General features: G+C 34.9%; 1 protein-coding gene across 2 annotated transcripts in view; it reads right to left on the bottom strand.

Annotated features, from left to right (window-relative positions):
* Positions 1-1,359: 1,359 nt before the first annotated feature.
* Positions 1,360-18,059, bottom strand: part of ADAMTS20 (ADAM metallopeptidase with thrombospondin type 1 motif 20) — a 185,399-nt gene continuing 168,699 nt past the window's right edge. For both annotated transcript variants that reach the window (XM_037514122.2, XM_037514123.2), the window contains 2 exons: positions 10,519-10,623; positions 1,360-2,053 (listed from right to left, as the gene is read on the bottom strand). In XM_037514122.2, coding sequence (XP_037370019.1) covers positions 1,964-2,053; positions 10,519-10,623 — 195 coding nt within the window. In that variant the 3' untranslated portion in view covers positions 1,360-1,963. The remainder of the gene's footprint in view (positions 2,054-10,518; positions 10,624-18,059) is intronic.

The raw sequence follows: 18,059 nt of genomic DNA, 5'->3' as shown, positions 1-18,059 counted from the left end.
AGAAGATCATCTTGTATCATTCAAGGTGTGGCTAAAACTTTGACAACCCTGTGGCAACTTTGACAACCAGCGGCAATTTCCATTGATTTAATTGCATTGGAGAAGACTTGGGCAATTTCCAGGAAAACTGAAGATTGATAAGCCCAACATATTATTGCTCACAAAGATCTAGCCTCTCCCCTGGTAGAGGATTCTAAGTCCTCACCTGTTTCCATAGATCTGCCATCCCGCCCTGTAGGGGATTGCTCAGATGATTTGTCCTGGCCAATTGAATATGAGTCGACATGGGTATTTTTTGCTTGAACAGAAGCTCTTAAAGGCATTACAAGTTTGTGTCAGTCTCCTACCCAGATTCCCTGTGTCAGGAGAGGGATCTACAAATACAAAAGGAGGTATTTCCATCCCAAATGCAACACTTTCAGTGGACTGTTACTTCAAATTTCTGAAGTGATTTCAGAGCTATGAACTTTTTTTGGTGAATGATTCCTTTTTTATATCTAATGAAAATGAAAATCACATGCTAATGTATTGCATAAATATCTTTATTACTTAAATGTTTATAAGTTATGACTTTAATTTCAAAGGAGAACATTTCTAGATAATGTTACACATTTCATATTAATGTTTATTATATCTGGTTTAAGGCACACAGTGCAAAATACTTCTTTTCTGATACAGAGATCCCTAAATGTTTATCTAACCTCATGATACAAAGTCAATTTAGTACCTTTTGTGGTACAATATACCCCTAATAAGCGTCTGGAAAAAAAGAACTTTGTGGATAAAACTAATATACTATATTTACTAACAAAAAATCTATTAGTAGATTCTTTTTTTTTTTTTTGGTTTACAAAGTAGGTCTTCCTAGAAAAATATTATTTATCATTTCTTGAAAATTATAATAATATAGAATATACAATTAAATTATCCATCTGAAAAAATCCCTTAATACCTGAGAATTTGCCCATGAACACTTAATTCTTACATTATAATTTATATTGTTTTTGAGAAACCTCAGATAGAAAATAACCTGCACATCTCTAATAAAAATTGTGCAGATGTAAACAAAATTTTATGTTTACCAACATAAGATCTTCAAAATTTTAAATCTTCTTACTTCTCTACTCATTAATAAATATAGTATATAATTTGAGAAAATGGATTTTTAAAGAGTAGATATATACACATATGAGTTATAAAGACATAATAGAATATAAACATACAAAAAATTGTTGCTCTTGTAAGCATAGTCAAATTAGAGGTAGGTGTTTTAAATAAAACTCTATGTCAGATCTTCTGTATTATACCCACAAAATTTCATAGTTAGCCCAAGCATATGTTTTTATAAACAGATATTGTACCACATATTTAGGACTATGTTTTTTATTTGAAAAACAATATTCCACTATTAAAAATTAGAAGAAATATGAAACAGGGTATCTAAACTGTATCAGCAGAAAGTATAATGGCTATGTACTTTTTAAATGTAACTATTGATTCACTAGTCACTTGATCAATAATAATTATAGTTTGATTAAGTTCATTTTCCTAATTTTTACAAATTTTAAAAATTGCCCCATTTTAACAAGAAGTAGAATAAACATTTTGTTATAAATAGGATACGATAGAGATTGACGTGTGTATTTATAGGCATAATATTACTGTGGTTCAATCCAAGTTAACAGCAACATTGTTTTGGTATAATTCACTCAAACACCCTGTATCTCCCACGATAAATTATCGTGTTCTTTAAAAAGGCTTCTCATTTGAGCCATATGTCCGTTAACTTTAATGTGAGAACTTGAAAAAAATTAAGCAATGATTTGAATCACTAAGTGAGCACCTTGGGACAAAAAAGGCACAGACATTTTGCAGGAAGAGAACAGGAAAGAAATGAGCACCGTTTATATAGATGTTTCAGAGACAGTCTTCTCTTGGGGACATACTGTCTACTATTGGGTGTTTATATGACTTGAACCGGGAGACCAATAGCCATGTGAGGAACACACTTTCCACAGAACCCTCCACATCTGCCATATACCTTGGTTCCATCCTGAAAATAAGAGGCAGAAACAAGAGGATAATCTTAAACAAACTGGTATTTGCATGCGCAAGACAGAAAAAGCAAAAGTTTTGAATCACATGGCTGAAATCATTAACTGAAGTTTCTTAAAAAATTACATTTAAGGTCAAATTTCAGGAGTAGTTCAAGCTCATGGTCACAGGAATTGGATAACCTAAGATTTGAATTAGCAATTTGATGATTATAAACTACACTGTAGTGTAGATAATTCATCTCAGTCCACATATTTTTTTGGTCAAGGTATCCATTTGTTTCAATGTGTTTACTAAAAACTCTCCCAATTTGCTGTCAAATATTTACATGATTTTATATAAGATTCTCATAGACTAAATAAAAGACAGCTATTTCACAAACTTGACCTTTACTGTATACAAATCATATTCTATCCACTAAACTCAAAAATTTCATGGGAGCATTAGAAATACAGGCTGAAGAAAAATAGGGAAAGTTGGTAAACGAGAGAAAATTGGGCTGAAAATTGTAATTACAATTAGAAAAGGACTAAAAGGAGATTAAAAAACAATTTTTCCACTGTGATGTGTAAAGGGGTTAGTCAAAATATGACAGATTTTTTTTCTCTAGACCACCTTCCATATTTCTTTTTTTTGTATATTTATATATAAATTATTTTATTTTATATAATTCTTATATCATTTTTCATTTTTGCATAATGTATGCATTTTCATTTTGGTAATATTCCACATACAATTCCCACCCCTTTTTCTGACACTAATCCTTCTTCTCCTCTTCCCACCCCCCAGTGTAGTGTGTCTCTGGTCTATAGTTGCTTGTTGATTTTGATTTTTACTTTATTGCAATTAGTCTTTTTCCTGGTCTCTTTTTAGGTTTTCTAAATTCCTGCTATGAGTGAGACCATCTGGTATTTTTCTTTTTCTTTCCGGCTTATTTCACTGAGCATGTTTCCTTCCAGCTCCATCCATGTTGCTGCAAATGGCATGAGTTTATCTTTTTTGATTGCTGAGTAATATTCCACTGTGCATATGTACCACATCTTCTTGATCCAGTCATCTATTTTTGGGCATTTGGGTTGTTTCCACAGCTTAGTTATTGTAAATAGTGCTGCTATAAACATAGGGTGCAGGTACCCTTTTGAATTAATGTTTCTGTGTCCTTTGGGTAAATACCTATTTGTGGAATTGCTGGATCATATGGAAGCTATGTCTTTAGTGGGTTGAAGAATCTCCATACAGCTTTTCATAGTGGTTGGACCAGTTTGCACTCCCACCAACAGTGCAGAAGAGTTCCTTTTTCTCCACAACCTCGCCAACAATTGTTGTTGTTAGTTTTTTAATATGTGCCATTCTCACTGTTGTAAGATGGTATCTCATGGTAGTTTTGATTTGCATTTCCCTGATTACAAGTGATGTTGAACATTTTTTCATATGCCTGTTGGCCATTTGCATATCCTCTTCAGAGAAGTTTCTTTTTAGCTCTTCTGCCCATTTTTTGACTGGATTATTTTCTTTGTTGTTGTTGAGTCTCATCAGCTCTTTGCAGATTTTTGTGATCAGTCCTTTATCATTAGTGTTGGGTGCAAAAATGTTCTCCCAGTTGGTGGGGTTTCTCTTTGTTTTTGTTATTGTCTCTTTTGCTGTGCAGAAGCTCTTTAATTTGATGTAGTCCCAGCTGTTGATCTTTGCCTTCACTATCACTGCTTTGGGTGATGTGTCTGTAAAGATGTCTTTGATGTGAATATCACGTAGTGTTTCACCTATATTTCCTTCTATGTATTTTATGGTTTCAGGTCTTATGTCTAGTTCTTTAACCCATTTTGAGTTGATTTTTGTGTATGGTGTGAGGTAGTGGTCAAGCTTCATTCTTTTACATGTAGCGACCCAGTTTTCCCAGCACCATTTATTGAACAAACTTTCTTTGCTCCAATGCATAGTCTTTGCTCCTTTGTCAAAGATTAGTTGACCATAAATCTGTGGGTTTATTTCTGGATTTTCTGTTCTGTTCCATTCCATTGATCTGTAGGTCTGTTCTTGTTCCAATACCATGCAGTTTTGATGATTATGGCTTTGTGGTATAGTTTGAAGTCTGGGAGTCTGATGCCTCCATTCCCTTCTTTTTTTTTCAGGAGAGCTTTGGCTATTCGGGGTTTTTGTGATTCCATATGAATTTCATCAATAATTGTTCTATTTCTTTGAAGAATGACATTGAAATTTTTATTGGAATAGCATTGAATTGGTTTATTGCTTTTGGTAGGATGGCCATTTCAATAATGTTTATTCTTCCAATCCATGAGCAGGGATGTCTTTCCATTTCTTTGTGTCTTCTTCTATTTCTTTTAACATTGTTTTATAGTTTTCTTTGTATAGGTCCTTTACCTCTTTTGTTAGGTTTATTCACAAGTATTTGATATTTTTTGTTTCAATAATAAAAAGGATGTTTTTTTTTTATTTCTTCTTCTTCAGATTTATTTTCTGTGTATAGGAAGGCTACTGATTTTTGTGTTGATATTTTATCCTGCCAATTTACTAAACTGATTGATTAGTTTAATTAGTTTTTCTGTGGATATTTTAGGTTCTCTATGTATATTATCATATCATCTTTGAATAGTGATAGTTTAACTTCTTCCTCCCCTATTTGGATTGCTTGTAAGTCTTTCTCTTGTCTTATTGCTCTGGCTTGGACTTCCATTATTATGCTGAAGAGCAGTGGTGAGAGTGGACATCCTTGTCTTGTTCCAGATCTTAATGGAAATCCTTTCAGCTTTTCACCATTGAGAATGATACTGGCTATGGGCTTGTCATATATGGCCTTTATGATGTTGAGATATGTTACTTGTATCCTGAGAAGTTCAAGGGCCTTTATCATAAATCGGTGGTGTACTTTGTCAAAAGCTTTCTCAGCAGCTATTAATATTATCATATGGTTTTTATATTTCTTTTTGTTGATATGTTGGATTACATTGATTGATTTTTGGATACTGAACCATCCTTGTGTCCCTGGAATAAATCCTTCTTGGTAGTGGTGAATTATATTATGGATACATTTTCAGATTCTGATTGAGGATTTTTGCATCTGTGTTCATTAGAGAAATTGGCCTGTAGTTTTCTATTTTTGTGCTGTCCTTGTTCAGTTTTGGTATTAGGGTAATGTTGGCTTCATAGAATGTGTTTGGTATTATCCCTTTCTTCTCTATTTTTTGAAAGATTTTGTGAAGGATAGGCACTAATTTGTTTCTGAACATTTGGTAGAATTCATTTGCAAATCCATCTGGTTCTGGGCTTTTGTTTGGGGACGTTTTGATTACCATTTCAATTTTGCTGCTTGTAATTGGTCTGTTTAGGTGTTCTATTTCTTCTTTATCTAGCTTTGGGTGATTGTCGAGTTGTAGGAATTTGTCCATCTCTTCTAGATTGCTGAACGTGTTTGCATATAACTGTTCATAGTAGTTTCTGATTACTCTTTTGATTTCTGCTGTGTCTGTTGTGATTTCTCCTCTTTCATTTGTGATCCTATTTATTTGTGCTTTCTCCCATTTTTCATTTGTGAGCCTGGCTAGGGGTTTGTCTATTTTATTTATTTTTTCAAAGAACCAGCTTTTGGTTTCATGGATCTTTTGGATTGTTTTTTTAGTTGAGATTTCATTTATTTCTGCTTTGATTTTAATTATTTCTTTTCTTCTGCTGGTTTTGTTTTTTTTTTGTTGTTGTTGTTCTTTTTCTAGTTCTTTGAGCTTGGAGATTAGGTTGTTTCTTTGAGTTCTTTCTTTTTTCTTGATGTGAGCTTCTATTGCTATATATTTTCCTCTTTTTACTGCTTTTGCTGCATCCCATACATTCTGGAAAGTGGTGTCCTCCTTGTCATTCAACTCAAAGTATTTTTTTAATTTCTTCTTTGATCTCATTAGTCCAGTGGTCTTCCAGTAGTATTGGTTTCACTCTCCAGGAGGTAGCAGATTTCTTTGCCTTCTTTTTATGGTTTATTTCTAGTTTGATGCCTTTGTGATCAGAGAAGATGGTTGGTATGATTTCAATCTTGGTGTATCTGTTGATGTTTGTCCTGTGTCCCAGTATATGATCAATCCTGGAGAATGATCCTTGTGCGCTTGAGAAAAATGTGTACTCAGATTTTTTGGGGGGTTTAGTGTTCTATAGATGTCTGTAAGCCCATGATCTAGATCCTTATTTAGAGCTTTAGTGTCCTTACTTATTTTTTGTCTCATTGATCTATCCATTTTTGTTTTTTTTTTCTTAGAAGATCACTTGTGATTTTATTTTATTTTTTTTCCTTTTTTTAATTAATAAATTTTATTTTTATATTCCCCATACAATTGCAATCCCCCCATTCTGACCCCAATCCCTCCCTCCCGCCCCCCACCCCCAAAAAGTGTCTCTGGTTCATAGTTTTTGTTGATTTTGATTTTCACTTTCTTATAGTTATTCATTTTCCTGGTCCCTTATTTAAGTTTTCTAGATTCCTGCTATGAGTGAGACCATCCGGTATTTTTCTTTTTCTTTTTGGCTTATTTCACTGAGCATGATCCCTTCCAGCGCCATCCATGTTGCTGCAAATTGCATGTGTTTATCTTTTTTGAATGCTGAGTAATATTCCATGGTATATATGTACCACATCTTCTTGATCCAGTCATCTATTTTGGGGCATTTGGGCTGTTTCCAAAGCTTAGCTATTGTAAATAGTGCTGCTATAAACATAGGGGTGCAGGTGTTCTTTGGAATTGATGTTTCTGTGTTCTTTGGGTAAATACCTAGGAGTGGAATTGCTGGATCCTGTGGAAGCTCTATGTTTAGTAGGTCCAGAAATCTCCACACAGCTCTCCATAGTGGTTGGACCAGTTTGCACTCCCACCAACAGTGCAGAAGAGTTCCTTTTTCTCCACACCCTCGCCAACATTGGTTGTTGCTAGTTTTTTTAATATGTGCCATTCTCACTGGTGTAAGATGGTATCTCATGGTAGTTTTGATTTGCATTTCCCTGATTGCAAGTGATGTTGAACATTTTTTCATATGCCTGTTGGCCATTTGCATATCCTCTTCAGAGAAGTTTCTTTTTAGCTCTTCTGTCCATTTTTTGACTGGATTATTTTCTTTGTTGTTGTTGAGCCTCATCAGCTCTTTGCAGATTTTTGTGATCAGTCCTTTATCATTAGTGTTGTGTGCAAAAATTTTCTCCCAGTCCGTAGGGTTTCTCTTTGTTTTGGTTATTGTCTCTTTTGCTGTGCAGAAGCTCTTTAATTTGATGTAGTCCCAGCTGTTGATCTTTGCCTTCACTATCACTGCTTTGGGTGATGTGTCTGTAAAGATGTCTTTGATGTGCAAATCACGTAGTGTTTCGCCTATATTTCCTTCTATGTATTTTATGGTTTCAGGTCTTATGTCTAGTTCTTTAATCCATTTTGAGTTGATTTTTGTATATGGTGTGAGGTAGTGGTCAAGCTTCATTCTTTTGCATGTAGCGACCCAGTTTTCCCAGCACCATTTATTGAACAAACTTTCTTTGCTCCAATGCATAGTCTTTGCTCCTTTGTCAAAGATTAGTTGACCATAAATCTGTGGGTTTATTTCTGGATTTTCTATTTGATTCCATTGGTCTGTATGTCTGTTCTTGTTCCAATACCATGCAGTTTTGATGATTGTTGAAGTCTCCTACTACATATGTGTTTTCTCTGATGTCTGTTTTCAGAGATGATGACAGTTGTCTGATATATTTCGGTGCTCCTTCATTGGTTGAGTATATGTTAATGAGTGTTATTTCTTCTTTTTTGTATTTAAATATTTTATTTTATATAATTCTTACATCTTTTTTCATCTTTGCACAATGTATGCATTTGCATTTTGGTTATATTCCCCATATAATTGCACCTCCCCCCTTATTTTGACTCTAGTCCTTCCTTTCCCCGCCCTTCCCCTGGCCCCCTCCCATAGTGTGTCTCTGGTTTATAGTTGCTTGTTGATTTTGATTTTTACTTTGTATTGATTAGTCTTTTTCCTGGTCTCTTATTTAGGTTTTCTAAATTCCTGCTATGAGTGAGACCATCTGGTATTTTTCTTTTTCCTTCTGACTTATTTCGCTGAGCAAGTGTTATTTCTTCTTGAAGTATTGTCCCCTTGATCATGATGTAGACCGTCGGGGTTTCTTTTTACCTTTTTGAGTTTGAAATCCCTTTTATCTGATATAAGTATAGCTGTTCCTGCCTTCTTCTTGGTCTATTTGCTTTTAGGATTATTTTCCATCCTTTTACTTTCAGTCTATTTTTATCTTTTGTAGTTAAATGTGTTTCCTGAAGACAGCAAAAGGTTGGGTTTTGTTTCTTAATCCAGGCAGTGCCTCCATGTCTTTTTATTGAAGAGTTTAGTCCATTTACATTGAGTTACTATTGATATGTTAGTATCTGTATTTGCCATTTTGTTTGTCTTTCCTCTGATTTTATTTATTTATTCTTTTAATAACTTTCTTTTCTTTTTTTTGGCCTTGTTTCATTGTTATTCATCCCTCTGTTGGTTCTGGTTTTATGACTCCCTGTAGTATTTTTTGGAGTGGGGGTTTAGTCATAATGAAATTCCAGAGTTTCTGTTTGTCTGGGAAGGTCCTTAATCTTTCTTTATAGAGGAAGGAAAGCTTTGCAGGATAGAGTATTCTTGGTTCACATTTATTGTCTTGGAGTCTGTTGACTATGTCCCTCCACTCCCTCCTTGCCCATAGTGTTTCTTTGGAGAAGATTAAGTAAAATCTTAAGCTTAATTAAATTTGTTGGCAAATGAAAATATAAGTGCATTTCCATATGATAATTGGATTTCGCAAGCCTAAGTTTCATATCAGGCATCAGATTTTAGGGAATATGTTCATTTGCAACATTTACAATTTAGGTAGAAATTCAGTTAAATAAATAATTAATCTTAGACTTAAATAGAAAATGAGGAGTGATTGCACTAAATATTCATATGTTGATATACTGGAGATCTGAGTTCAGTCTTTACATTTAATCAAAAGAGATTTAAAAGCTGCCTAAGTTCAGAAAATTATACTGTGTTTTCCACATTTATACCTGTTCAGAATATAATTCCCATTTTTCTTCCAATAGGGGTTAGACTTAATTATGACTAGTAAATATTTAAAGATAAATAGCCAGCTGTTTTAAAAACCTACTGCTTACCCATATGACAAAAATAATAAAAATTAATATTCTTTCATTGGTGAGCCCCAGTTTCAGAGATTTCAGAAATAGTTTTAAAGGCCATTGAATTTTATTTACAAATAATATTCATATAACTTGGAGTGTAACAGTAATCAGATTTATCAGAGAGAGAAAACCATGAAATACTAGAGTGGGCAGAAGCTTGGATAGTGCTGATTTATGTGCAATCTAGCGAGACCTAGATCCTGATTTACTGTGAAAGAAGACATATCAACATGTATACCTAGAACAGCACACCAGCAGCAAAATTAAGTGGCTTCTTTGTATATTATATAATACATATGCTAGAGGTGGAAGCCTCTAGCATAATAATGTTATCCAGTAATGTTATCTAGATTCAGATACAGGAAAATAGACATAAATCATAAAAAATAGTCATAATTCTTGAAGAAACTATGAAGGATAATTGTTAAAAGACAAATGGCTCTAACATACCACAAACACCAAATCAAAGTAAATAAATGGCAAATTTTCCCCTTACCTTGATATAATAAAACCTACAACCTTTAAAGCCTTCAATTATTAAAGAATGGATGGAGCTGGAAGAGATGATGCTAAGTGAAATAATCAGAAAGAAATAGAGAAATAGTGGATGGTTTCATTTATAGGGGGGATATAGAAGAACCCAAAAAAGGGTCAGGAAAAAGACAAAACTTGCAAGCTGGCCATAGATCTGAAGCATCCAGCAGGAGAGGGGTCAAAATATGGGAGGAAAGAGTACCAGTCCCTAGAAGGGACTATGGTGATAGTCACAGGTGATGCAATGGTAGGAGATTTATGGGGACTACACCTGAGGGGAAAAGTCAAATATTGTACAAAAATGAACAATGTAAGAAAATAAATAAATAAATTCAAAATAAATACATTCAAAATAAATAAATAAATGAAATCGGAAAAAAAAAAATGATGGTGCTCTTTCTGAAGTACATGCATGTCAACTCATTAGCCCCAAACTCCTGTAAGATAAAATCTATATGCTCTACGTTTGATATTTTAGGTTCAGAGATCTGCAACTTGTAATTAATTTGTATGTGCATAAAACTTCTATATGTGCACAAACAAGCATCAATTCAATTCCATAATTTCATAAGTTAATATAATTCCCCATGATACGTAATATACCTCATTATATACAACAAATCATTCGCCATTCACTTTGAAGAATTCTAATTTTAAGATAGAGGATCTTTAATGCTAGCTCTTAGCACAAATATATTTGTCACAGACCTTCTTGTTTAGCAAGACTTACCTGTGATCTGTGTATGATGACAGAGGCGTAATTGCCCTGGGCAAGCCACTTTGCCGTGCTGGATATCTTCATCCCAGTTCCTACCAAATTAATGCTGAATTGTCCCTGGATTGTAAACAAGGCAAACAAAAAGAAATAATGGATTTTTATAAAATATTTAAGAATGTTCTCGGCTATAAGCATCTTGAGTGTGAAATTTATACAAAGTTTGAAAAGGTATACACACAGGGGAAATATGCATATAACCCTAAAAAAGTTCTTATTTTTGAAGACATGCATAAAGTTTTTGAACAAATCCCAGGGCCTCCCTCGTGGCCTGGTGGTCCACTAAGGCCTGAACTTGATCCCTGGCCAAGAAGCTGACCCACATGGCACAGCAGACCTCTCCTATCTCACACACTGCTCCCCTCAGCAATATATTTCAGTAGATCTGCCTGTTCTGCTCCCTGCTCAGTCTCTGATGAATACTCTCACCTCCCTGCACCTCTGCCCTACACCCCAGTTCTTCTACCCCACCCCAACCACAAAAAATAAATAAACCTTAAAAATTCTACCTGGGAAGATGACCAGAAATTAAAAAAAAAATTGAACAAAGTCCTAAAATGAAACCATATTGATAGAACTCTATTGGAAATGAATCCGCCAAAGAATTTTAAAATTGATTACAAGACATAGCTGACTTAATACTACATGTACTAAAGAATTTCTATGCAACAGTGAGACTCTTCAACTGGACTGCAAGAACTAATTATTCTGTAGCACATCTTTCCAGAAGGATATTTACAGGGACTAATAATTGTCAGATTTTAGCATTTTTCCAGTTTCAATTTTTAACCCCTTGTTACTAACTTCTGTGATAAGTTAACACTGCTTAGTATATTTTCTAGAATCCTCTGTTATAATGTCCTTCCCTTTGTGGTAAAAAAAATCATTCCTTAACCCACCACACAAAAACATTGATTATGACATTATTCTCCTGGCTATTTTGTGCTTGTTAAGTACCTACAAGCACGTGTGAACATGTGATATCACATGATTTACATTCAAGGTCTGTGAGCCCCCTAGTGGTGTGATGATAGAATGATTTTCAAGTATAAGAATCTTCTTTCCGTGTCAAAACATTTCAGACTATCTTTTTAAGAAAACGAATAACTATAAGAAAGTGAAAATCAAAATCAACAAAAATCTATGAACCAGAGACACTTTTGGGGGGATGGGTGGCGGGAGGGGAGGGATTGGGGTCAAAATGGGGGGGTTGAAATTGTATGGGGAATATAAAAATAAAATTTATTATTAAAAAAAAAAAAGAATTGAAACTTAAAGGGCCTCCCCTGGTGGCCCAGGCTGTTGAGCATCGCGCTGTGAAGCTGTTCGCAGCCTCTGCAGCGTGGGTTCGATCCCAGCCGATGGCGAGCGTCCCACATGGTGCTGCAGACCTCTCCTGTCTCACTGGCTGCTCCCCTCAGCAGTGTACTTCGGTCAATCTGCCTGTTCTGTTCCCCACTCTGTCTCTGGTGAATCCTGTCACCCTCCCACGCATCTGGCCTGTACCCCAGTTCTTGTATAAAATAAATAAATAAATCTTTAAAAAAAAGAATTGAACTTTAAATATTTGTTGATTGAGAAAATGTGTAATTAAAATTAGTAAAATTTATATCACATTGATATGATTTTATCGACTTACACTTTGAAAAGTAGAGGTACACACTAACTCAGCAAAATTAACATTTTTGTTAATTTTTAGATCTTTAACATTCTTTGATCACATCACAGTATTCCAATGGCCTAAGACTGAAATATCTTAAGAAAGCAAAGATTTCTTAAATAATTGAACTATGAATTAATACCATTACCAAAAATAATTATAGATAAATTTTATGTATTAACCTAGATTTTTTAGCAGTATTATGTCCTTTATAACTTAAAACCAAAAGTCACATCAGAGATGTGAACCTATCCCCTTACATTGTAAACCAATGTTACATCAACAAAAAAAAAAAAATCTAAAAGGTAAATATATAAATAGACCTCTAGATCTTTCATTTTCCATGATAATGAGTGATGTTAATACCAGATACATTAGCATTTTATGTTAATACTTGAATGAGAACTAAGTCTGAGAGACTATGATACATGATCTAACATAGGTTTTTCAACGGAAACTTTCAACCACCTGTCACAAATAAGCTTCGCACCAAATCAAATTCCTCAAACATGGAAATATATCCTGTGATATAGGTTTCTGGCAAGCAGTCACTTATTGAGTGTTCAGGCTGGTCCCACAACTTAACATTCTAATTTCATTTATTCTTTATCTCTTTGCTCAAGGTTGACTGGAAGTATTCAAATACATTAGACATGAAAGAAAAAGATCCCACTGACTACTGAGAGACCGATGGTCATTAACACAAACAGCTGGGTTCAGAAATATCATTCCATTTCTCCAGACTGAGTTTCATGGGCTTTACTTCTGTTCTTCATCTTCATTAAGAAGCAATACAGGGGCCTTCCCTGCTGGTGGAGCCGTTGAGCGCTGGGCTGCGAAGTTCCATCCCCAGCCGCAGGCGAGGGTCCCACATGGCATACAGACCTCTCTTGCTGTGCCCGCTGCTCCCCCCAGCAGTGTATTTCGTCAGTCTGCCTGTTCTGTTCCCTGCTCTGGCTCTGGTGAATTCTCTCATCCTCCCGCACATCTGACTATACCCAGTGCTTGTATGAATAAATAAATAAATCTAAAAAAAAAAAAAAAAAAGAGGCAATACAATACAGAGAAATAAGCCAGAAAGAAAAAGAAAAATACTGGATGGTCTCACTCATAGCAGGAATTTAGAAAACCTAAATAAGAGACCAGGAAAAAGACTAATAGCAATAAAGTAAAAATAAATATCAATAAGCAATTATAGACCAGACACACACTACAGTGGGGGCCAGGGGGAGAAGAAGAGGGATTAGGGTCAGAAAAAGGGGGTGGCAATTGTATGGGGAATATAACCAAAATGAAAATGTATACATTATGCAAAAATGAAAAATTATGTAAGAATTATATAAAAGAAAATAATTTATTAAAAAAGAAGCAATATGATATAATCTCAAATAAATAATCAGAATTCTTCTGAAATTTTGGATGATGTTGATACATTTTATTCATTTGTTCAAGATTAGGTGAGTGCAGACATGGCGTTAAGTCTGATGGGAGTGCAGATACAGGTCTCACTAAATCTAAGCGAAGAATAGATGTCTGGTTTCCAGAGGTGGTGGGTAGAATGAATGAAGGGTAGAAAAATTCCAAACTTCCATTGATAAAATGAATAAGTTCTTGGAATGCAATGTACAGCATGGTGACTATTGCCAACAATACTGTATTGTATACTTAAAAGTTTCTAAGACAGTAGATCTTCAATGTTCTAATCAGAATAAAAAATTCTAACTGTGAAGCAACTAAATTATTATGGCAATCATTTTTTAATATATAGACATATATATCAAATCATGTTGTATGCTTTAAATATATATATTATAATTATATTCCAATGAAACTGGAAAAAGGCTGAGAAGTAAGAGTGTATGTGCAATGCAGAGAATTATAGGGGCCATAAAAATTTACAAGTGCATTTCTATGAAACCTCAGTAGTAATAAATGATTACATGAATGTTTTCATTGATTAATTCAATTCTAAGACTTCATCAATAATAGAATTTAAATCTCCTTAAACCTAGTCTTTAACATGAAAAATTAGTTCAACATAGGAGCTGCTAAAAAGGTATATTTTTAAAATCTAAGATGAAATTTACCTCTTCTCCTACTCTCTTGATATTTTTTAGAAGAGATTACCACAATAAGTAAAATTTTAATAGTTATACAGTGAGACACCATCTCACACCAGTGAGAATGGCACATATTAAAAAAACTAGCAACAACAAATGTTGGTGAGGATGTGGAGAAAAAGGAACTCTCCTGCATTGCTGGTGGGAGTGCAAACTGGTCCAACCACTATGGAAAGCTGTATGGAGATTCTTCAACCTACTAAAGATAGAGCTTCCATATGATCCAGCAATTCCACTCCTAGGTATTTATCCAAAGGACACAGAAACATTAATTCCAAAGAGCACCTGCACCCCTATGTTTATAGCAGCACTATTTATAATAGCTAAGCTTTGGAAACAACACAGATGCCCCAAAATAGATGACTGGATCAAGAAGATGTGGCACATATGCACCATGGAATATTACTCAGCATTTAAAAAAGATAAACACATGTAATTTGCAGCAACATGGATGGCGCTGGAAGGGATCATCCTCAGCGAAATAAGCCAGAAAGAAAAAGAAAAATACCGGATGGTCTCACTCATAGCAGGAAACTAGAAAACCTAAATAAGGGACCCGGAAAAATAATAGCTATCAGAAAGAAAAAATCAAAATCAACAAACAACTATGAACCAGAGACACACTATGGGGGGAGAGTGGGGAAAGGAGGGGTTGGGGTCAAAATAAGGGGGTTGCAAATATATGGGGAATATAAAAATAAAATTAAAAAAATTAAAATATGTAAAAAATAAAATAAATAAAAAATAAAAAAATAATAGTTATATCACAAGTGGAAATTAAGGTGATTCAAATGATCCAGGAATTCAATAAATTTCAATCAAATTGAAAGCAACTGACTGCATCAAAGAAAAACTAATTATGGATATAAGATAGAACAGAGGGGCCTCCCTGGTGGCACAGGGGGTTGAGTGCCACATAGTAAAGCTGTCTGCAGCCTCTGCAGATTGGGTTTGATCCCGGCCGCGAGAATCCCACATGGTGCTGCAGAACTCTCCTGACTCACCTGCTGCTCCCCTCAGCAGTGTATTTCATCAGTCTGCCTGTTCTGTTCCCTGCTCAGTCTCTGGTGAATCCTCTCACCCTCCCGCACATCTGGCCTGTACCCAGGTTCTTGTATCAATAAATAAATCTTTTAAAAAAAAAGGTAGAAGAGAAGTATATAGGTAGATGCACGTTTTAATGTTCTGCTTCTTCAACTGGCTACTTGGTTCATATGCGCTCATTAATCACTATTTCACATTTTTTTACATGAATTTACAAATTTTACTATGTATGGGATCTGTATCTATAATGCAATTCCAATAAATGTTCCACCAGAAGTTTCCATACATATAGAAAACTGATTCTAAAATTTATATGGAAAAACAAATGAATTAAACTAATTAAAACAAGTTTGAAAAAAAAAGAGAACACGGTTGCAGGGACCATGCTACCTTATTTTAACTCTTATAAAACTGTCATATCCTAGACAGTGGTATGTTGGTTAAGAGAGAGACATGGGTCCATTTATCTGTTTTTGTGCATTTAGGTTGTTTCCATATCTTGGCTATTGTAAATAGTGCTGCAATAAACATAGAAGTGCAGGTTTCCTTTTGAATTCATGTGTTGTGTCCTTTGGTCAGATTACTAAGAGTGGAATTGCTGGGCCATATAGTAGATCAATTTTTAATAATTTGAGGGCCCCCCACACAGCTTTCCATAGTGGCTGGACCAGTTTGCATTCCCACACTGCTGGAAGACTATGAGGGACTGTGATGACAGTTCACAGGTGATGTGGTAGTGAGAGACTTACAGGAGTTACACCTGAGGAGAGAAATCAAATACTGTACAAAAATGAACAGCAATGTAAGAAAATTTAAAATTTGATAAAAAAGAAAGAAATGTATACCAGTGGAACAGAATAGACATCCCAGAAATAGACCCACATAAAAATCCAATTAATTTTTGGCAAAGGTGGAAAGGCAAATAAATGATGAAAATGTTACCTTTTTTAATAAACAAGGGTGGTGAGAATTGTATGGGGACTATAACCAAGATGAAAATCCTACATTGTGCAAAAATGAAAAATGATGTAAAAAATATATATAAAAAATAAAAATTTAGAAGTAAAAAAAATGGTGTTAGGACAATTGGATAAATATATTCAACCCCTTAGACCTCATACAAATTAATTCAAAATTCAACATAAGTCTGTTGTAAAACATGACTATAAATGTTTGTGCAAATAACAGGAGAAATATGTGTAACTGTGTTAAAAAGTTCTTAAGTATGACACTAAATGCCCATCCCATAAAAGACAAAATTATATATTATACTTCGCTAAAATCAAAAATTTTGCTCTATGAAAGACACTTAAGAGAAAGAAAAGGTAAATTTCAGATTTGAAGAAAATATTTGGAAATATATCCAGGAAGACTTGTATCCAGAATATATAAAGAACACTCAAAGCTCAAGAGTAAGAAAATAATCCAACTTTGAAAGTGGGTAAAAGACTTGCATGTATACTTTACCAAAGATGGCAGAACAGCACATGAAAGAGACTTATCATCATTAGCCATTAGGGAAATGCAAATTAAAACCACAGTGAGGTACCACTGAAATGGGGAAACAAACAAAAACTTCACAATACAAAGTACTGATAAGGAAACAGAGCAACCAAAACTTTAATTTTTGCTCGTAGGAATATAAGATGGGATAACCATTCTATAAAAAACAGTTCGGTAATTTCTTGTAAAAGCAAACAAACATATACCATGTTCCTATTTCCTATTTCTCATAGGAAAATAAAAGGTCCTCCCTTGAGGCCTATGGGTTGAGTCTCACTGCGAGAGCCTGAGTTTGATCCCTGGCCAGGGGGTTGACCCACATGGCTCAGCAGACCTCTCCTGTCTTGCCTGATGCTTCACTCCATAGTAGATTTCAGTCAATCTTCCTGTTCTGCTCCCCACTCTGTCTCTGATGAGTCCCCTCGACCCCCGCACCTCTGGCCTAGACCCCAGTTCTTGTATGCATAAATAAATACAATAAATCTTTAAAATAATAATAATAATAAAATAAAGAATACAGATTTTAAAATTCTCAAAAATGGGATCTGAATGTGGTCATGTTTTTTACTTTTATGTAATCAATATTAGTTACAAACCAGTTAGAGATACACATTTGGTGTTTTATTTTTTGTTATAAATTGAGGTTCTGAGAAAAGTAAAAAAACTCTTTATTTCATTGTTGATATATGTATTCTAAAGTCACATCACAATCCTTAACTTCAGCTTATATTGTAATGTTTATTTTCCATAAAGAGTTTCACATGTTTGGGGGCCTTCCCGGTGGCGCAGCGGTTGAGCGCTGGATTGCAAAGCTGCCCGCAGCCTCTGCAGCGCCGGTTCGATCCCCGGCTGCTGGGCAAGGGCCCCACAAGGCGTGCAGACCTCTCCTGCCACCCACTGCTCCCCCCAGCAGTGTACTTCATCTCTCTGCCTGTTCTGTTCCCCACTCTGGCTCTGGTGAATTCTCTCACCCTCCCGCGCTTCTGACTGTACCCAGTGATTTTATGGATAAATAAATAAATCTTAAAAAAAAAGAGTTTCACATGTTTCCATTCTCTTTTTTAGTATTTATGTCCAGGAGTAACCTGTCATAGGCAAACACAGAGGATGTGGTTTTGATGAGTCCTAAACAACAGAAGAACTCCTTTCTGTGACATCGAACATCTGGA

This window comes from Talpa occidentalis, unplaced genomic scaffold (assembly GCF_014898055.3).
Source record: "Talpa occidentalis isolate TD23 unplaced genomic scaffold, MPIMG_talOcc4v2.1 talOcc4.16, whole genome shotgun sequence".
In the NCBI taxonomy this organism is placed as follows: domain Eukaryota; kingdom Metazoa; phylum Chordata; class Mammalia; order Eulipotyphla; family Talpidae; genus Talpa; species Talpa occidentalis.
The sequence above is the reverse complement of the archived record's forward strand: the minus strand, read 5'-3'. Positions and strand labels throughout refer to the sequence as shown.